This window comes from Meles meles, chromosome 8 (genome assembly GCF_922984935.1).
Source record: "Meles meles chromosome 8, mMelMel3.1 paternal haplotype, whole genome shotgun sequence".
Classification (NCBI taxonomy): Eukaryota; Metazoa; Chordata; class Mammalia; order Carnivora; family Mustelidae; genus Meles; species Meles meles.
In genome coordinates, this window is record NC_060073.1 from 70,671,487 (window position 1) to 70,694,185 (window position 22,699).

At 38.5% G+C, this 22,699-nt stretch overlaps 1 protein-coding gene across 13 annotated transcripts in view; it reads right to left on the reverse strand.

Moving 5' to 3' along the window:
- DLG2 (discs large MAGUK scaffold protein 2) overlaps positions 1 to 22,699 on the reverse strand; it is a 1,573,258-nt gene that overhangs the window by 384,460 nt on the left and 1,166,099 nt on the right. For all 13 annotated transcript variants that reach the window (XM_046015622.1, XM_046015636.1, XM_046015625.1 and 10 more), the window contains one exon: positions 12,619 to 12,687. In XM_046015622.1, the coding sequence (XP_045871578.1) occupies positions 12,619 to 12,687 (69 nt within the window). The remainder of the gene's footprint in view (positions 1 to 12,618; positions 12,688 to 22,699) is intronic.

Sequence of the window (22,699 nt, forward strand, 5' to 3'; positions counted from 1 at the left end):
ACAGTGCCTGGTACATACTGGGCATTCAGGAAATACTGAGTTGAATGAAAGAATGAATAAAAAAAGATGACTCAATCAAGTCAATGACTGATTGAATGAATGGATGGGTGGCACTTGTCTTCTTCACGACTGTCCCTGAGCAGACTTTCCATGCAACCAGCAGGAGCCTTTACCAACTGTGACCCATCAATCAATAAAGTTTGCTGACTGACATTTCAAAAGCATACTTCAGTAGAGTAAACATTTCCAGGACTGGAAATCAGCAGGGAGATTAAATAAAGGAGAAAGACCACTGGCTGCTTTTCTGGTAATGGAGGGGCATCTGGCCTGTGGCATAGGATATGGATGTGCTCTTTCTTTAAATTCTTTATAATTGGCCAGGAAGAGGAAGTAAACAAAAATCCTAATGGAATTTGCAGGTCTCTGAGGGGCTAGCAATATATTCAGAGAAAAACACCAGATTCAGTTGGACATACAAGGATGGATGTCTCAAGATGAGTAATCTAATGAAGGCTGATAAATGATTCTCTAAGCAATCTTTTTCATCCCCTGCTTTCCACAGCCATGCCACCTTCCAGGTCACAGCTAGGCAAGGAGAAAATTATAACAAAAATCATCTTTACAACGGGTTCAATTCAAGGTCAAATGCAATGTCTGATAAATATTCATCAGATGAGACCGAAGCTGTTCCTACTCATGTGATGGACGGGCAACCAGAAAACCTCTCTGACCACAACTTCCGTCTAGACTCATTCTTGTGAATAATAAAGACATAACAATGAAGAGCCTTCTCTGTCAAAAAGACTGAAAGATACGATTGGGATGCCTCTGACATTTGTGTTGAGGTAGGATGGTCTAGTGATGACAGCAGGCATTTGGTTTGCGGTCAAAACTCCTCCCCTTCCCAGATACACAATCTCCAGGAAGTCACCTACCTTGTGATACATCTGCAAACAGGATAAATGATTCTTACAAAATTGTTACAGGGGTCAAACAGAATAATGTCCATGAGATTTCTTTGTAAATTATAATACGCTGTCCAAACATAAGCCTAGTACCTTCAGGGTGAATAGCAAAAGGAGAGAAGACAAAAAATGAAAAAGAAATGAAAGCAGACTCAAAAGAAAAGGAGGAGGAGGGGGCAGTTTATGGAGAGGAAGGGAGGCAGAAGGAAAAAGAGAGTAGGAGGGGCGAAGGAAAGGAAGTATGAGAGAAGCATTGGAAGCCGTGGTGGCAAGGAAGGATCTCCAAGTTCTGGCACACAGGCAGACAAATAAGCAGACAAACACATCAAACAAAAACCAAAGGAACAGCAGAATGATCAGAGATAGGATTCAGAAAATCCCATCTCTGCAGACCATACCGTCTGATAAAGCAAGTGGAAGTCTCCATCAGATGGCCTCTCTGGAGGAGAATGTCAACCGCAAGTCAGCCTCCTCATTATAAATTTCTAGTTTGCTCTAGTCAGTGCTCAGCTCAGAAATGCATCCAGATTGGTAATCACTGCTTGTGCAGCCATTTGTGATGGCCCTTTCTCTTTGCCTACTTAAGGCCTACTCATTGTTCAGATGAGAGCCTTCCATGACCTTCCTAACCTTCCAGTCCCTGACTGCAGATCCCCTACTACAGGCACTCTGGGCATCACAGGCCACTCTTTTCACAGTGCTTGGTATAGTCACAGAGTTACATTTGTTTAGGTGATTATTTGATTAATATCTGCTTCTCCTGGCCAGGCTGGGGGCAGAAGTAGTGTCTGCATGGCTCATCATTATTTTCCCAATTAATTTTATTTACTGGGCACAAACCCACACAAGTCAGTTAAGAGCAGCCTTAATACTAGAAAGATACAAGAAAAAGGGCAGTATCCAAAGAAGGATAATGGGGGGGGGGGGATATATGGTGGTGCCAGGATTACAAGGAGATTTGTGGCTAAGAAGTGTCCCTTTGGGCAGCTAAATCCTGTTAAGGAATAGGTTTCCTGCATTCATTTTTTTTTTTTTTTTTTTTAACTAGCCTGACTAACCTATGACTGGGTGCTTTTTAAAAAATCCTTTCTTGGTTCATTCAGTACATTAACTAGCTCTTCAGTACCTTCTCAATCAACGTCATGGGTGACCATATTATCATTAGCATTAATAATTAAGAGTATTGATGGAGGGGCAATTTTCTAGTTGAATATTCTGCAGCACACTGTTTTGAGTATGTTTAATTATATAATAATAAGGAGGGAGTTTATTCACAACTTGCTTTGAGCCCTTTATTAAAATACTTTATTAAAAACAAAAAGGTTTCTAAGGAAGACATGTAGGGATAAATAATCATACTGGCATTGAACTATGCAAAAAATAAGAATTATTTATATAAAAACCCCAACACACTAAATTCCCCAGTAGATTCCGTGACATCCCTCTAAGATAAATTCCAGCTACTTGGCAATGAACATCCTTCATGTCCAAGGGCATCAAACAGGAGAGCCCAGCAGCTCTTGATAACCAGATTCCTAACCTGTCCCTCCTGGCTTTCTTCCTAGTCCTGCTGGGTAAAACAGATGCCAACAGTACAGAAACATTATTCCTCCACTTCTTTTAATTTAGCACATTGCAAGATAAGTGAAATCACTGTTAGGTGCCTGTGCTATTTTTGTTAATGTTCTTATATGAAAACTGGATTTTTTACAATAACTGTAATGACGAAAACCTCCAAAGCCCTAGGAATCATACTGAGCTCCACACTGTATTTCAACACCTTACTTGGGCCTCCAAACTGGCCAATTTGTAATAACAAAACACATATAATTCTGAGAGGGCAGGAAAAGGATTTTAAAACTGGCTTTATATTCCAAGCCTGCCACTTAGTAGCTGTGTGACCTCGAGCAGCACCTTCAACTTCTCCAAGCCTCACTGTCCCTACCATAAAAAGGGATAGTGTGCCCATGTACAATAATAATAAATGTTGTCAGAACTAGATGAGATCCACAGAAAGCACTTATATCAGATGCTATTAAATACGAAATATTTAAAGATGTTATAATTTTAACATTTGACTAAAGAAAATACCCTGTTTGGACTTTGTTGTTTATGTCTCTAATCTGCCTGCTTTTATGATGGAGTGCTATATATTCTTTTTTTATGCCTTTTCTTTTTAAAAAAATTATTTATTTACTTTAGATAGAGAAAGAGAGCGTGCAAGCCTATGCAGTGGAGGGGAGGAGGCAGAGAGAAAGGGAGAGAGAATCCTAAGCAGACTCCATGGTGAGTGTAGAGCCCAACGCAGGGTACAATGGCAGGACCCTGAGCTCATGACCTGAGCTGAAACCAAGAGTAGGAGGCTTAACTGACTGCCCCACCCAGGCACTCCTATGTTATGTCTTTCCTATTTCATTGTTTTAAGGAAGTCTTTCTCTGATGGAATAATAAGAATAATGGTGGTTAATGTTTATAAAAGTCTTTGGCTAAAAAACAGACATCTAGAACCTCCTTGTCAACTCCCAAAGTCTATGTTGATATTTTACTTGAAATTCCAAATTTGAAAACTTCTGTCATATACAAGAAAGTGGACGTTTTTGGGTTTGGGTTTGTCTTTGTTTTCCCCACAGTTGTTATTTCAACAGCAGATGGCGACAGAACCCAGGTCCTGGGAGAGAATTAGGCTCCCAGGAATTGGCAGCCTGTAACTGTGCCCTGGTTCTCTGAAGCCTCAGCGGGTTTTCAACACTGATAAATGTTTGGCAATCCTTACAGTTTGCTGTGATGACACCTTTTATACTCTCAGCTCTACACATGTAAGGAAGAAAGATTACAATGCCTAGGGAAGGATGTCTTATTGAATAAGGAAATGGAAAAAAGAAGCGACAGGCCAGCGGAAATGGGGCTAAGGAAAGTAAGCCGACAGCTCCGCTAGCAGCAGAGGTGGAAACTGCAGGGACATGACAAGAAATGAAAAGCAAACACATGGTGTGAACTACAGGAAACATACGCTCTGGAATTATCTGCTGTTCTGATTGATTCCTAAGGCGTCCTCTGAGGTTTAAGCTCTGATGGTCCCGCTTCCCTCCGGAGATGAAAGGAGGGGTGTGTAAACACCCCCTTTCCTTTAACTTTCCTTTCCAAGTAGCTAGGATCCCTCAGCAGGTGACCCAGCAACAAAAGAGAGCTGGGACTCTCATCCAGAGCTTTCTCACCCAAGAGGAGTCTGTCTTTAACACATCATAAATCACAAGCAAAAATATTTTGGGGAGAGGCAGGTGGAAATTTGATTTTTTCCCAAGCATGTCTAAAAATCACCTAGTTGCTTGTCTTTTTAATTTTCTTGTATTCTCCCTAAACTCTTTAACTAGCAGGAGAGCAAATTAAAGAAGAGGGCAATAACTATATATATTTCTTAACACATTCTAAAGATACACAAAAATCTTCTCCTCTTAACTCAGTTTGGTCCCCTGTTTTGGTGGGGTCACTTACATTTCTATGGTTAACAAAGGTGCATATTTTTGACCAGTGACTCCAGCAAATAACAACCTGAACAAAGCCTCTCTCTCTTTTTTTAAAGATATTATTTATTTATTTATTTATTTGACAGAGAAAGAGATCACAAGCAGGCAGAGAGGCAGGCAGAGAAACAGGGGGAAGCAGGCTCCTTGCTGAACAGAGAGCCTGATGCAGGGCTCAATGCAGGCTCGATGCGGGTCTCGATCCCAGGATCCTGAGATCATGACCTGAGCCAAAGGCAGAGGCTTTACCCACTGAGCCACCCAGGCACCCCAAAGCTTCTCTTTCAAGTCTGAAAGTAGTCCAGCATACCAGGCCCCCCTTGGTTAGTCTGGGAAACACAGCTTAGCACTGCTTTTGAGGATTAAGGTAAGGAAATGTGTTGGACAGACCTCAGGGTAAGGAAGGAAGTTGAACATTCATTCTCATTACAAATCCTGAAGGATGGGTTGGTCTCTGAGTGTGTGGGTAGAGATGACCCAAGCCACTACCCTTGCGGGCCAGCTGTCTAAAGCCCAATAGTTCCTTGGGCTTCACATTTCGAAATATTTCTAGAAGTTCAGATTCAAACTTTTCCTTTTCAAAACTCATGAAGGTATACAATGTTAGAGTTGGAAGGAATCCAAGACATTGATTTAACTCAACCTTATTGTTTTGCATATAAGTTAACTGAGATCTGCTCAAAATCACACTTGCAAGAGGTGGCAGACTTGAACCTAGAACCCAGATTTCCTATTTCTTAGGTCAATAATGCTTGCACTTTCTACAGTGACCATGTGTTTTGGAACCAAATGGGCGCTTAGACTAAGAAGACTATTTTAAGTCAGCATTGTCCTAAAACATCTGAAACACGTTTGCTATAAAAAAGCTTTTCCCATCAGGGCAAAAGGAACTGGGTAGAGAATAAGAGGGCCTATGATTCCATCCAAGGTTCTGTTCTCAGAATTCTGTTTCCTTGGAAAGCATACTTGTTCAGATGCTACATGGGAACATCAGAGGCTCCATGGTCCCAGTGGTGCCGTGGTCTCAAGAGTCCAGAGGTCTTAGAGTGTGGAGAGGGGGGGTCTCTTGTGTCAAACAGAGGCTCATGGCTATTCCCATCAAGACAGGCCTGTCCCTCTATGAAAGAATGACAATGATACCAACACAGAACAGTTAACCTGAGAGGATGGGTTTTCCCCTAGATCTATCTGTTTACAGACACACTGGTTTTTGGTTACCCTTTGGATACTCAGAGACTTTATTTGGGAGAGAGATTTAGTTAGGGTCAGTTAGATAAACCATCCACTCTATAAAGAATCCTTTCCTACGGTATCACTGATAATGGCTCTCAAGTTTCTTGTGAAGTGCCATTTGTAGAGGGTGGTCGACAGCCACCAGGCCAGCTATTTCGCTGAGGTGAAAATGCCAGTTAGTAGGAATCTGCTTCTAGAGTATGGCTCAAAAGTTCTTGTAAGTTAAGATAAAACCAAGTGTAAAACCAAGTGTGCGCCCCCTAGTGGGTGAAAGGACGCTACTTGAGAGCCGAAGAGATGTCCTCTTGGTATTGTTAGCCAAGTACTTAAGTTTTTGGCTCATGATTTCCCTTTTTTAACCTCTGCCTTGTTCCAAATTCATTCCTCAAAGTTCAATTTATGTCAAATCCCCCCTGCGCCGCCCCCCCAACACATACACCAGAAGCCGGCCAGGTTTCCCGGAGGCAATCGCTTTCAACCATTTTGATTTTAATTCTAGTAGTTACCTCCATATTGTTAAAAAATATGCTTATAAGAGAGACTTTCTTTCTTTTTTTTAAAGATTTTATTTATTTATTTGACAGAGAGATGACAAGTAGGCAGAGAAGCAGGCAGAGAGAGGAGGAAGCAGGCTCCCTGCTGAGCAGAGAGCCCGATGCGGGGCTCGATCCCGTAACTCCGGTATCATGACCTGAGCGGAAGGCAGAGGCTTTAACCCACTGAGCCACCCAGGAGCTCCGAGAGCCTTTCTTTAAATCCCGTTTTTTCCCAGAATTATTTCTGTTTCCACGAGCATAGTTTTCCTCTGTGCATATGTGTTTTAATCTTGTTTTTGTCATTTTGCAGGTGTTGTTAAACTATTTGGTAACCTGTGGTTGGCTGTGCATATTCAAGGATGAAATAGTAGAAAGGCTACAGGGGATGCTGCAGTTAAGGGCGAGACTTTTCCACAGACAGGCTTCCGGTTATGTAAGCAAACCTGAAAACTGTCCCTGTAATTGGCTCTGCTCTGTTTCTTGAAAGGAGAGCCTTTGTTTTCTGGCTGGTGGTAAGTCCTTGCCCATCAGTCACTCTGTGTCAGGCGTGTGTGTATGCTGAGTGGGGGCACCCTCAGTCCTATTCTCAGACTCTGTGCTCAGTCCCATCTGTTGTCACTATTCTGAAGTCTCTGAATTTCCTGGGTTCTGCCAGGCAGTTCTGCCCCCTCCTGAGCCGGAGGCCCCTGCCTGCAAGGCTGCTGCACTGTGGAGGGGCTTTTTGTGGGTGGCGTCCCTGGAAACAGAACACAAGGAGACAGCATTTATGCAGAACACACCAGCCCTGCCTCCGTGGGTGATCGAAGGCTGCGGGTTGCTTTGTTCTGTTTGGTCCATCTGCTTCCTGTCATCTACAAATGTGATGGAATCTTTTGGCTTTTGATGCCTCTCCCACTTCCTTTACCATTATGGGACTATCCCTTTTTTATTCTTTCAGTGTCCTTTTAATGGGGTCCCAGGAGGAAGAAGAGATGAAGGTGTGGTGGGCTATATCTGTTAACTTGAACCTGAAGCAGGAGATCACACTGTGAATGGGGATGGTATTCTGCCTCCTAATGCCTGGCATAGTTAGAGATGACTCACAGATCGATTTAAAAAACAGCAGTAACTCTAGGTGGAGGCTCAATTAGACAGTTTTGTTGTCTTCATGGATCAAATTATTTGGAAATCTGAAACAGTCCCACTTATTTTATGTCAAGTAAACAGCAACTTAGGTAAAAACTATATAAACATAAGGACTTTTAAAGTACATTCATTTAAAAAATATCCTTAGTAGTTGCTTTTCATGAAATCATTAGGAAGGAAAGTTTTGAAAAAACCCGAAATTTCCAATTTCAGCTCATTGCCTCCACTCAGCAGTATAACACTTTAATGGGAATACTGCTAAAGACCTATTGGCCTATGCAAAGTAAAAAATGACTTTCCCACTATGTGCTCAGTGACAATGATTGCATGCCACATTCTCTCTCTATGTTTGGCCAGCTGGGCACATATAGCATGAATTTTAGTGTTCTGAACCTTATAAAGAATTACTGAGGTATCCCCTTCTAAATATTCCAAACATTCCAGCAATGCAAAATTATTTCTACCTCCAATATTTTATTTTATATCCAGAAATTTTATATATATGTATATATGTAAATATATATACATGTATATTTAATAACAAGTGTTCAATGTTTGTCTTCAAACTAATCTAGGCTATAGAAGTTTTGTTTTCTCAGAACATTTGGACTAAGTATATATTCAGCTAGTAGTTAGTGAGGGTCAAATACATACATGCTACTTCTGCACAAAGCTAGTGAGTCCTGTGCGATTCTCCATCTTGGCTAAGGAGAAAACTCATGCTTAGAGAGGGGAAGGGTCCTGTTTAAGACTGACAACAACAGATGGTAGAGAGGCCAGGATTCAAAACCAATTCATTGATTCCAGAGTCAGTTTTCTTCCATGACTGCAAGGAACACAATATTTTTCATAGCACAGGATTTGCTAAATATGGGGCAAAATGCTTTGTCAGTTAAAACAATGGAGCATAGCTGAGAATATCATTTTCTTTAAGATTTTATTTATTTATTTGAGAGAGAGAGAGAGAGATCACAAGAAGTGGGGAGGGGAAGAGGGAGAAGCAGACTCCCTGCTGAGCAGTGAGTCCAATGCAAGACTCCATCCCAGGAACCTGGGATCATGACCTGAGCTGTCCAGGTGCCTGACCATTTTTGATTTTAGGAAAGGAGTCATCCTTGTATTATGAAGTGAGGGGAAGGCCTTTGCATTTTTGGTCTCAGCAGAGAATTAGAATTACTGATTGTGGTTATGACAGACGTCATTGCACTAAAGTGGAAAACAGTGCAAAAGGCTAAAAAAATATTTATTGGCTAACTGCTAATAAGCTTCTGTGAATAAGAAGAAAGAAAAGATTTGTAAGCAGCTTTAAAAGAAAACGCCATTATTTAGACGAGTCAAAGGAAATCTTCTCTGTGTTAATGACCAATATGTGGACTGACTGCCATTCTGTGTCCTGCCAAGGGAAGTCTTTGTAAGGAACAAGGAAGATGATGTAGAGACCAGTGCGCAGCTCAGTCGCCATACCCTCACCTCTACCACAAACACCTCAGCTACATAGCATGTACATGGATCTCCAGATCTACTCCAAGTGGTGGGTTATTAGCTCTGTTTAATAATTTCTAGGCTTAGAGTCAGTTCTAATTCTTTATCATTTTGAAATGGAAGTCCCAGGAAGTTCTTCACTGTGTCTAACTTATTCTGAATGTGGTTTATGAATGGTGTGACTGGCGCTCTCCAGCTCAATAAAGCCTTTTCATGCTGCACTGCTGTACAGCAGAGTATAATCTGATTTCAAATCCAAACTGTGCTTTCTAGGTAGGTATCCTTGGGAAAATTACTTAATCTCTCTGAGAATCAAGATTCAAAAAAAAAAGGATGTTGATTTTATATGACTATTTTGGAAACAAAATTAGAGAAGATAAATAGACGGATGAGGAGAGAGAGAAAATGAGAACACACCAGGTACCTAATAAGCATTCGGTAAATGCTCGTTTCTTTTCTCTCCTCTTGAAGGAATATCCACAAATCTGAACTATTTTTATTCTCAACAAGTTGCACATTTTGAATGTAATCTCTTTAATGATGAGTTCCCTTCTTCAAATCATAGAATGCTAATTTTGTCAATGTTATTGTATTTCAGCCCTTTGTTAACTCTGGACGTCCTTTCCACATGTCTGACTTAACATGCAGAATTCAAAACTGATCACGGTCCACGGGAGAATGTGATCAGCGAGTTTTGTGGAATAGTTTTTCTAAACTATGGCACTTTCCAGGAAAAAGAAATCGACAGGGATGTTATGGAGGGTGTAGTCACAAGGCCACACACACCTGCACTGCAGGTGCTGACGGAAGAACATTTTCCAGTATGACTGGAGAAATGTTATTAGGCTTGGGAAACTATTTCCTCTTGCATTTACATAGCATCTTTGTCTTAAACTTTCTGAGATGTGTATGCCAGAAATGTAAGAGCATTTCTTATTCTGGTCCTGTATTCTTCCCTTCAGAGCTGAGGATAAGCCGCTATGTAGAAAAGGCTTACACTATTATTTAATGTGTTTAATGAGCATTTAAGTATAATCTTGGTAATTAAAATACATTTATTTATATATATAAATATATATTTACATATATATAAATAAACGCAGCAATGAAGCAAACTCAATGATTTGGATTGCTTCCACAAGTGATTATTACCTGTGCTACAGGAATATGTCTCTCCAAAGTACAGTGAAGACAAGGATCCCTGACTGTTTTAATGAATCCTTATTTAATATAAATGCAAAATTCTCTTGCCTGATAATTATGTTATGTATAACAACGCCAATGAATATTATACTATACTACAGCAAAACACACATACAATGCCAGTACTATTATAAAAAATAATATATATAACTTTCATTCTTGAGAAAAACTCTATAAGGAAATACTAAGTATGTACATTTTACAGATGAGGAAATTGAGGCATATAAAAACAAACAAACAAACAAAAAACATACAAAAAACCCCCAGGCAACTTGCTGTCACACAGCTAGTAAGTTCCTGAGTCCTGATTTAAACTCAGGGAGTCTGGCTATGACCCAGAATCTGGACCACCTTAAATACTACCACAGAACCAAATGCTGTGACGTATCTACTGGGAACTTCCTATGCCTTTGTCGTTTCATGGACTAGAACAAATGTTAACAATGAAGATACTGTCCTGTTGAGAAAAATTTACTTAATTCTCCAGAGCGGAATTCATATTTAGCCTTCCACTCCTACCTCTTTGTTTTTATTTGTTTACTAGAGGAGCTAAAGTGGTCTGATGTTCTTTACCATTACAAAGAGAAGAGGAGGACTACCAGGGGAAGGAGGTGTCCTTTTGTTAGGAGTGCAGTGCCCATGGAGAGGCCACATTCCTTTTGCTCACTTTCCTATGGGTTTGGGGACATGCAAGGAGTTTCCTTAGCTGAGGGCAAGAAAGGGAACTCCATGGAAAGTATTTATAATATAATATTTATGCTCTCCCATGAAGTAAAGACTAACATCTCTTCCAAGTGGATATCCATCTAGCAATGGAGTTTGCTGCTTTGCCCTGTTCCTCCCCAGGATGGAAAAGAACCATGGGGAGAGAAGATGAGAAGGTCAGCCAGGGGCAAAAGAGGTAAGGACTGTCCTTGGGAAGCTCTACCTGAAGGGAAGGAAAGATGGCTGCCACTTGGCCTGCAAGTCTCTGGTTTGAAACTGCTGAGGACAGATGAGAAATGGGGACTCCAGGCATGGGAGGGATGACTATGGTTCAAGCAGCGATTAGTGCGTGGGAAGGCACAGTGTGCTATTGCTAGGGGCTCTGTGGAAATGATAACTTGGTCTCCCAGGGGATCACTTGGCTGGAGGAATGTGGGAGTCTCTCGACATTGGTGCATCTTTGGTTATTCGCCCATTCAGGCTACATCGCCAGAGATAACCAAGAGAAAGGGAACAGCCACAGTAGAATGGGAAGGAAATACCACTTCTTGTTTCCTTTTTTTTGGCCCCAATACTACCAGAGGAGAAATCTAAGAGAAAGAAACATCTAGAGGGATGATATAAGAGACAGAGTGGACCATACCCCTGTCGACTCCAGAATGCTCTGGTGGAGCCCAAGTCGTAATTATGTTAGAAGAAGGGACAGAGGTCTGAATAAAACATAATATTTTAAAATAGAAAGGACTAATAAATAATAAAGTTAGAGATTTGAATTGAAATGCCATTAAGGAAGCCTACGCGTCATTGAGAAACAGGGTTGAAACAAAATTGGTAACAGATACTGGAGAAGTAACATGATTTAATTTTTATACATTAATCAACTAAATATTCTCAATTAAACCAGATATAATTATAAAACAAGTGGAGGGAAATACTAACCCCTATCCCCCAGCCCTCCAGCTTTTATCTGATTGGGGAATTCAGAAATACAAAATACTAAGTCCTCTAAAATGTAAGCCCACCCAGCCAACAACTCCATTCTCTCTCTTTTTTTCTTTTAAAAAATTTATTCATTTATTTTAGAGAGAGAGTGTGAGAGACTGTGTGAGCAGGGGTAGTGTCGGAGGGAGAGAGATACTCTCCAAAAGACTCCTCGCTAAGCACAGAGTCTGACCCAGGGCTGGATCTCACAAACCCAGAGACCTGAACTGAACTGAAACTAAGAGTTGGACACTTGACTTATTGAGCCACCCAGGCACCGCCAACATCTCCATTCTTCTCTCCTGCCCCACTGCTTCACACACCCTAGGCCAATCTCTGAATCACCTAAAGGCTTATGCCACCTCATGCTTGCTCATGTGTTCGTGTTTTTGCACGTGCCCTTTCTTCTGCTCAGAGAACCCTTCCTTCCAGTGTCTGTCGGGCAAATACCCACAGGGGCTTCACTTCTCATCTTGAGAGTTATGCCTTCTCTGAAACCATCCTGACCTGCTTCCTCCTCCTTCTTTGATGCCCATTCTCAGCTAGATGGCCTTCCTGGATCTTCCATTAATTCCTTATATGCATCTCCTTTGTGATGCTTACACTGGATGCAAATATGTGTCTGTATTTCTGCCATTCCCAGTAGGCAATGAGCCCTCCGAAGGGAAAGAAGAGATCTTATTTGACTTACTAAGCGTAGTACCTAGCACAGTGCTTGGCATATAACATAAGCTTGATAGATATTTGCCAACAGAAGGAATGAAGAAAGGAAAGAAGGGAAGGAAGGAAGGCAGAGAATTTCTTTATGCCCTAGAGATGAAGCTGCAGTTTAGTTTAAGAGAAGGTTCCATATTATTCTTATCTTACCCTTCCAGGGAGATGGCCCGCTGGAGAGTCACTGAAGGCTGGCGGGTTGCAGTGCTGTGTTGAGAATGACTGCAACAAAAGAAAGACAAACAAACACAGATCTTTTATTTAAAATGCCTTTGCACATTCTAATCAGTCCTATTGTCAAGAAAAGAACCAATCTTGAAAGAAATACAGTGGAGATTAAATGTTCTTTGATAACAAGTAGAATCATCCACCAAAATCTGGTACTATACCAGATAAGGGGTTAATATTTCCTTATAACTTGATTTTGGCATATATTATTCAAAAGTAACCTTGAAATGACAGTAGGACATGAAACAAAAGTATTTGGAAGAGGTAATTTTCATAATTTCATTATGATGCAGTGTATTACTTTTTAAACGAAGAATATTTGTATAACTTGTTTTTAAAACAGTGGATTTGAAAACTGGAGAAGTATTAGTGTAAGTTTTCATATTAGTTCACACTTGCAACACTTATAAAATTAATAACAATTCAGCTGTTGGGTTTTTGTGTTCACAAAAACTCAAAAAATGAGACCTCTGGTTGCATGCCAATCTTAGAATTTTTTTTTTAAGACTTTATTATTTATTTATTTATTTGACACAGAGAGAGAGAGAGAGAGTGGGAGGGGCAGAGGGAGAAGCAGACTCCCCGCTGAGCAGGGAGACAGATTGATGCAGGGCTCGATCCCAGGACCCTGGGATCATGACGTGAGCCGAAAGCAGACGCTTAATTGACTGAGCCACCCAGGCATCCTGCCAATCTTAGAATTTAATGATATCCATATTTTGTTTTGGTTGCATGGTAATAAGACTGATTTTATAGATAACCAGTTGCAATAAAAATTATAATGTTTATCATTCATTGAGCTCTCATATAGCCTGAATCTCTTGTCTAAATTTATTTGTTTACTTCTTTCAACCCTATGAGGTACACAGTATCCCATTAACAGGTGAAGAAACTAAGGTATGGAGAGGTTTATTAGAGGCTTGTCCTGAGTCATGTGGTAAATACTTGTCCTTGAGATAGCATCTAGACTGTCTGATTCTAGAGCCATTACTCTTAACCATTGTGTTATATCGTCTCTCAAATGGTGACAATTTTTCAGATTTGTAAGAACGTGTTTTGCAATCTCAGAATACTCTTCAATTAGAGATGAAGTTTCATTAGATATATATATATAGGTATACAAGGACAATCTAACCCCAAAAAGTAATGCTTTGTGGATTTCCTATGCGTTCAATGTATCATAAAATGTAATTTTATTAATAAAACAAAATTTTATTAATTTCAGTTTGTAGCATTTAGTATCTTAGTTGTAATATTAGTTACAGATATATGTATATGTATACACACATATACATACATATGTATATATAGGCTATGAAGCTGTATATATACAAATACATGAATAAAGAGAAACCTGAGTCAGATGTTTGCAGAACATTAGATACCTTTACACAACTCCACAATTTCTCAGCACATACTTTGGAAAACAATGACACTATCACAGAGTCAAGAAGTAGGCTCCAGATTTTCATCCAGAACTCAGGATATTATGGAGGAGAAGTGGTATCTCTCTTAATTGCATTTAGTTGTGACATGGATGACATTTATCTGAGATTGAGGGAACAGAATTTGGGCACCGTAGTTAAAAACTAGAGAATGTTGTTCAAGTTAAGGATGGTGCCCTATATTTCCTAGCATCCTTTATAGTGGTGAGCACTATATATGTTCCCTGAACATGGTTTGATTGATAGTTGGAAAGGAGCGTAGCATTCAGGAGCTGGACCATGAAGCCAGATGCCCAAGTTAAAATCCCAGCTTCACCACATGAACCAATGTGATCTCACTCAAGTGATCTACAGCTCTCTGCGGATCAGTTTCTCACCTGTCAGATCAGGATAGTAACAGTACTTTCTTCCTGGGATTGTTATAAGGATTCAGTGAATATAATGTTTAAAACAGTGTCTGTTAACATGGTAAAAGCTACATTAAGTGTTTGTTAATAAACTAATATGATTTAGCAGAATGTGTATTTTAACATATTTAGCACTGAATAAGAATTACTTAAATCATTTCTTTTAGTTATATAGTCAATGCCACAAGATGTGTATTTGTAAGTATAATATAAATTTGGTGATCAATATCAAATTAAAATGTATTTTCTATTGTAAAGATATTATAAAATAATGAAAATCAAAATAAGAGAAAGTTAAAAAAGATCACATATAATCCCATTCCCTTGGCTCAGATGTTACAGAATTATGTAATTTTAATTATTGCAGCTGTCCTGTAGGCATGTATGAGTAGCCACATTTTATATATAAAAAATACAAAACACACAAAACCTAAACGACTTATTAGAAATCAACAGCTTGCAAATATGGAACTAGAATTCAAACTAAAGCCTATCTTGTTGCCAGTGTGTGTACTTTCCACACTGTGCTATCAACTCTATGTCCACATAAAGTTCATACAGTTTTATACATACACAGACCATATATAGCTTTGTATCCCACATTTGCTCATTATAATTTAAGCATTTTTATAGGGTCTCCATAATTATTATTTTGGTGTTATATAATGTTACTTCCTCTGAGATATATTTTATTTAACTATTCTTTGTGGTTAGATATTTGGGGTCAATACTACTGTTTTAATATTATAAACATTCTGCATGAACATACTGATATCAATTACTTTTTCTTATTTGACAATCTCCTTTGACTATGTTCCCCAAATGGAAACATTCACCAGGTTCTTCATTTGCATTATTAATTACTTTTTAAAAGGTTTGTATCATTTTATTGCCTCTAATATATATATATTCCATGTAATATATTTTAAATATATATGTACATATATTTTTAATATATTTAAAATATATTTTAAATATATATGTACATATATATTTACACATATATATACACATACACACACCAATTTCACCACAATCTTATAGACACTAACAGTATAATTTAAAAAATTGATAATAGGTACAAAATGATACTTCCAATTTATAAGTATTTCGTTAGTGAAAATGACCATTTTTTTCTACATGCTTACTTGCTAATTGTATTTTTTGTTTAAACTGTTTAATCCTTTCCTTTACCATCTATATGGCACTGGTTTAGAAAGTACCAACAGTCCTTTTTGGGTAAAGATCAATGATGCCTGCTAACCAAGACAAATGAGTAACTGGAATTCCTGATAGCCTCCTCACCTCTAGCCTAGCCCATACAATTAAAACAAAGAAATATTCAGTAAGCTCTCTTTACTTATCACTACCTTAAACTAATTATTATTCTACCCTACATTATTCCAGTAATGTCCCTCTTAAGGTTTTAGTGACACTTAAATGTGGGAGATACCGTGAAGTGCTCACAGAATTTGACTCCTCGTAAATTACACATGCAAAGTCAGCCAGTTTCTCCTAGTGTGTAAATTTTGAAGAAACAGAGCCTTTTACAACATGTAATGACCCTCTTACTTTACTAAGACAAATACAGCGAATTACTGGATAGTCAAGACCTACAGACACAAGGGAATTTTTGTTCTTCCCTGATAGCAATGTGTAAGCAGGACTTAAAGGGGGAACACTTGCAGTGGGTATTAGGAGCTACCGGATGGTGATAATAACTTGTATTTTTTAAGAACACTGAACATCTTCCCCCTGGAACCAAGCAGGTCCATGCATTCCATATTATTGACTGCATAGACAGTGTGCGGCTAGTTCCACCATGACGAACAGATTACAGGTAACCACTGCCTGGCCCTTTCAGCTCCTCAGGCACAGACCAGTCAGATGGAATTCTGAGAACTGCAGGAAGCAGCAGCACGGAAGGAAGGCTCCGCTAAAACGTCAAGCTTTAACATTGCAGAGCCAAGTGCTCAGAATATCCTTGTTTTTAAAAAGAAAAAACAAACATAAAAAATGGCCATCACTCTCCTCCTATCATTTTTCTAAGACACAATTGAATCTATTCTGTAAAGCCTTCTAGGATATGCCCTCCACCACCCCAGCGCCGTTGACATGTTGCTCTGTGCACCATCCCATGTCTTCCACACATCCAAAACAGCACCCCAGACTGAGAATCACCACCATTTATTTACATGCCTATTGCTGTTATTATCGTTTTTTCCCCACCAAGTCACGCCTGTTTTCAGAGCAAGTAGTGCGGCTTATCCATTTGCACATTCTCAGCTCAGGGATGACCCACAGAACATGCTTCATACATGCCTTTTTGAAGGATGAAAACCTGGGCTAAGTTCCATCTACCTGCAAGGCCCCATGCCCAGTCTCTTTCAAACTTTGTAACAACATCGAGAGCGAACCATTATGCCCATTTTGGAAGGAAATTAAAGACCAAGGTCTCACAGCTAGTAGGTAGCAAGAGTAGGACCCATGTTTGCTGGCTTTAAAGTACTTGTTCCTCCAAGACAAATCATGTTGCCTTACAGAAAAGTGAAAGCAAAGCTCTGTGATTAGTTCAGATAGAGGATCCCAAACATTCTGTTAGGAAATGCTGAATCTGACAGTTTTGTTTTGCATAAAACAGCACCCATTATATTCACCATATCTGTCCAACTTGTATATCAGTGGCTTTTTAAAAAATTTTTAAATTTAAATTTTTTTTAATTTTTAAATTAAAAAAAAATTTTTTTTAAATGAAGGTAATTTAAAAGAGGGTCTTCTCTGTCCTATCCACACCACCTTATTAATGAGCCCTGGACATCTATGAGCATTTGAGTGACAGTGAACAGTGAGTAAGTGGGATGAGAAGGCTCAGCAGAATGTCACAGCGATGACATTGGGGACGAAGTCCCATCACGTGGTAGAAATCCTGTGGCACCTCTCTGTACTTAGGCAGCTTGGCTGAAGTGGCAAATCAGGCAACTGTGGAGGTCAATTTTACCAAGACCTTTTCAGGTTTAGAAAGAGGTAACAGCCCTATTGTCTTTCTAAAAATCATGCTGTCATTGACTAAAACTGAGCCAGAGAACAATAGAATCACTTTTCCAGGAACTCTGATTTTCCAAGTAAAAGACTGGTTATTGCCTAAGAAAATGACATCTGAATGGTGCTGAAAGATGCAATCCTATTGCTGTGTGAAATTAAAATTTTGTTGAGCATCTGATTTGAAACTGTTTTATTACGCATGCAACACAAAGGACCTAGATGGTGGTGATAAATGGCTTTTTAATTTTCTCCATCTCTAAAGTAATAAGAGACAGGATAACTGGTCTTTACAAAATGTTGTAGTGTTAAAACTATGTTGTTTTATGGAGAACACAAAAAGATTTTTGGGTCTTTTATTAACAAGCTGATAACAATGAAATTTAATGTGACTTGTAAAGTCCCATCCAAGTAAAATACCTCCTGGTATGTTTTCATTATTCTGTTTCACTTTTCACCCACATTTCTGAATAGCTTTCATCTCTCCTTGTCATTCATAACTCTTCACGTTCTCTTGAACACCTGTATTTATCATTTATCTGATCTCTTTTATTATTTATTTCTTGTCTTTTTCTACTTTCCCTGTCTTCATACATGCATTGAGTTACCATTCTTAAAAAGAAGAGTGTATATCTTCTTGGGTATCCAACCAGTACCTCAAATGCAACATAGCCAAAACTATTATCTTCCCACACGAAGCTGGGTATCTCCCCTATTGCTTTACTGATACTTAACATGAATTGTCTCATATAATTATTTATATCTCCTTCTCACATCTAACAAATGTTCGTTGGGAATTTACTATGTACCAGGGATCATGTTAGGTGCTTGGGATGACTCTTTGATTCCTTAATGGTGTAGTACTCAAAAATACTTGATAATAGAATCAGTAAAATCAAATAAACCACATGGGATCTTTTCATATAGATGACATTTTTCAATATCAATGTCTAGGTATATTTGGTAGGCAAACCATCTAAGCTGGATCTGGAAGGATGTATATATATTTTAAATGGTGTGGAAGGAAAAGACGACTTTCTGAGAAGCTAGAAGAATATGATCAAAATCATGGAGGATTGAAAGTACATGTTGTGTTCTGGAAACCTTGAGGGTTTGGCCTGGCCAGAGCAGACTAGGCAGGGATGAGATCAGGAAACTGACTTGGTGTGGTTCAAGAGGGGCAGTGAATACCATGCCAAGAGGTCTGGACTTTATCTTGATGGCAATGGTGAACTCTCTAAAGTTGGGGATCAATATGGTGCTATCTATGATTCAGAAGGGTAAACCTAAAAATACTCTGAAAAGTGGAAGGAAGAGGAACGAATCTACAAGCAGGGAGACCAGTGGAAATCATCATGAGAAAGAAAGTTAATAAATGCCTAAACTTGGACAATGACACTAGGAATGTAACCGAGTTTCATTTTATACAAGCTTAGCTTAATGTACCCATTATACATGTGGGAAATACGATCTACAGTGGAACAGCTATACCTGCTGAAAAGTTCTCTCTCTTGGTGCAATACTGATATAGCCACAGTAGCCGCAGGATATTCTTGCAACTTCTGTTCTTTCTAATAAACATTCTTAATGCTTCTAACTCTTTATTAGATGGTATTAAGATTCCTAGCTATCTTTTTTCTATACTCTAACATTTTTCTTTTTAAAAATTAATTAATTAAAGATTTTATATTTATTTATTTGTCAGAGAGAGAGAGAGAGAGAGAGAGAGAGACCATATACCAGTGGAATAGTAGGCAGAGGGACTCCATCCCGAGACTCGGTATCATGACCTGAGCTGAAGCATCTGCCTTCAGCTAGATGCTTAACCAACTGAGTCACGCAGGCATACATATTTTTACCTTTTTAAAGGTTTATTTATTATCTAAGCGAGAAAGAGAGAGAGAGAAAGAGAGTATGAGCAGGGGGAGTGGCAAAGTGAGAGGGAGAGAGGGGGAAGAAGGGAAAAAAGAGAGAGAGAAAGAGAAAAGTGGATTCCCTGCTGAGCACACAGCCTGGCATAGGCTGGCATAGCCTGATGCAGGACTCCATCTCATGACCTTGAGTTCATGACCTGAGCTGAAATCAAGAGTTAGATGCTTAACCGGTTGAGTCACCCAGGCACTCTTTTTTTTTTTTTTTTTAAGGATTTTATTTTTAAGTAATTTCAACACCCAATGTGGGGCTCAAACCCACAACCCCGAGATCAAGAGTCATACACTCTACAGACTGAGCCAGCCAGGCACCCCATTTTTCTTCTGATTTTTACTTGAATTATAGAATGCAGAAATAAATTCAGAGATCCAGATATGTTCAAACCAGGGCTGAGTGCCAGGAGATGCTGACTTTCCTCCACCTGTATTCCATACTCCTTCCAGAGGAGCCCAGGATAACACGGAATTTTAAAGTTTGCTTAACTGTATCATTAAATTTAAGATTAAGCTAACATCTCATATATTTTTGACATCAAATGATTTGAAATCAATTTTATCGTGTACTTGTACATGGGGCTTTGGAAACTCAAGATAGTTAATTAATATCTACCATCATCAAATTTAGTGGTATTAATTTTGATGTAGTTTTATAGCTGAGCTAACATTAGGTCATCAATTCAACTAAATATGTATTGAGTATCTAAGATGTGCGAGCCATTACAGAACTTCACTTTTTCATGTAGTTTTGTGCTAGCCATTACAGAACTTCACTTTTTCATGTCTAGCCATTACAGATGTGCTAGCCATTACAGAACTTCACTTTTTTATGTAGTTTTATATCATCTCCAAATATGATAAAATGTCTTTTACATTTTCATGCAAATTATTAATTATAATAAGAGACAAGGACCATGCATTCTTAGCAAATCATCACTGGTCCTCCTCCAGTTTAACTGTTTAGTCCACAAGTTTTACTACTGAGCTCTTTATTTTATTTATTTGTCAGAGAGAGAGAGAGCACAAACAGGGGGAAGAGCAGGAAGAGGGAGAAGCAGGATCCCCACTGAGCAAGGAGCCCAATGTAGGACTCGATCCCAGGACCCCAAGATCATGACCTAAGCCAAAGGTAGACACTCAACTAAATGAGCCACCCAGGTGTCCCAACTACTGAGCTCTCTTAATCAACATCTTTTTACAGACTAATGAGTTCTCTTCATCCCCAGTGACAAGCTGACCAATGTTCACTGCAACTGGAATGTTCATGGCCCATATATCCTCATTCTTTCCATATGACTTGTATGTTTACTAAGATTCAGTTGTAACTGCTCTCAAATCTGTTTATTCTTAATGTACTCATTTTATACTCATGTAATTTAAATATACACACTCATTTAATGAGAATGTTTCTATCAACAAAAAGAATTGTTTCTATCAACAATAAGTTTACTGATCTAGAAAGACTTACTAATGACATGCAGTTCAAAACATCAAAGCTTTTGCACAGCAAAGGAAATAAAACAATAAGGCAATCTAGTAAATGAGAGAAAATATCTGCAAATGGTAAATGATAACCCTCATAAGGGTTAATATCCAAAACATATAAAGAACTTATACAACTCAACACATAAAAAACAAATAATCCAATTAAAAATGGTCAGGTCTTCTTTTCCAAGAAGAAATACAGATGGCCAACAGACACATAAAGAGATGTTCAATATCATTAATCATCAGGGAAATGCAAATGAAAACCATAATGAGGTATTACTATACACCTGTCAGAATGGCTAAAATTAAAAAAAAAAAACACAAGAAATGACAAATGTTGGCATAAAAATGCAGAGAAAAAGGAACCCTCGTGCACTGTTGGTGGGAATATGAACTGGTAGAAAACAGTATGGAGGTTCTTAAAAAATTAAAAATAGAAGTACCGTTTGGTTCACTAATTCTACTACTGGGTATTTCCCTAAAGAAAATGAAAATACTCATTCGAAAAGATATATGCACCCTTATTTTATTGCAGCATTATTTACAACAGCTAAGATATGGAAATGACCCAAGCGTCTATTGAGAGATAAATGGATAAACATGGAGTAGATGTACACACCACACACACACACACACACACACACACACACACACACACACACATATACAGTCAGTCATTAAAAATGAGAACTTGCAATTTGCAGAGATACAGATGGACTAGAGGATATAATGCTTAGAGAAATAAATCAGAGGAAGACAGTACCATATGATTTCATTCATATGTGGAATTTAAGAAACAAAAGAAATGAACAAGTACAAAAAATGAATAAGCACATAAAAGCACAAAAATGAATAAGCACAAAAAAAATAAGCACAAAAGTGACTCTTAAATACGGAGAGTGAGCTGGTGATTGCCAAACAGAAGGTAGGTCGGTGGGGGGGGATATGGGTGCTTAAGTGTAGACTTATCTGATGAGTACCGAAAAATGTGTGGAATTGTTGAATCATTATATTGTATACCTGAAAATAATATAATGCTCTATGTTAACTATACTTCAATTAAAAAAAACTAAAAATTTAAAAAGACATGTCACTTGTAAAAAAAATTACTGATCTATAAAGACATAATGATTATATGTAGTTCAAAACACTGTTGCCAAATAAGGTGTGAGGCAGACAATTATAAAAGTCAGAAAATAATTATAAAATGATATAGTGTACTTTTGATTTTGACTCTAATTTAAAGAAATCTAAATTGAAAGGCATGGATAATGAATTAAGGCTATGCTTTATGCAAGAAAATGAAGTAGAACTTCATAAAAAATGGACTCCAGATTTTAGGTCTTCCTAATCAACTTGGTATACCAAACGTTTTAAAGCAATTAATGGACAACGTAGATGCTAGAAAATGACATCATAAAAAGTGTGTCCAGAGGTTGACAATAGTAGAGAAAATGTTGACCCTCATACTTTAAAAATCTGATAAGTGATATCAGACAAATTAAGAGTACTGAGGATTTATAGAAAGATAGCGTATAACTCTGGACTAATGAAGATGATCTGTTGAAAACTAAAATTACAGGCAATGAAGAAAGCATGCATTCTGGGGTAAACAGATCTAAATATGAAAAAAATGTGGATCAAATTCAGGGCACCAAATTTCTTATGCCATAGTCAAAGATGTTAGAAATGTGGTTTT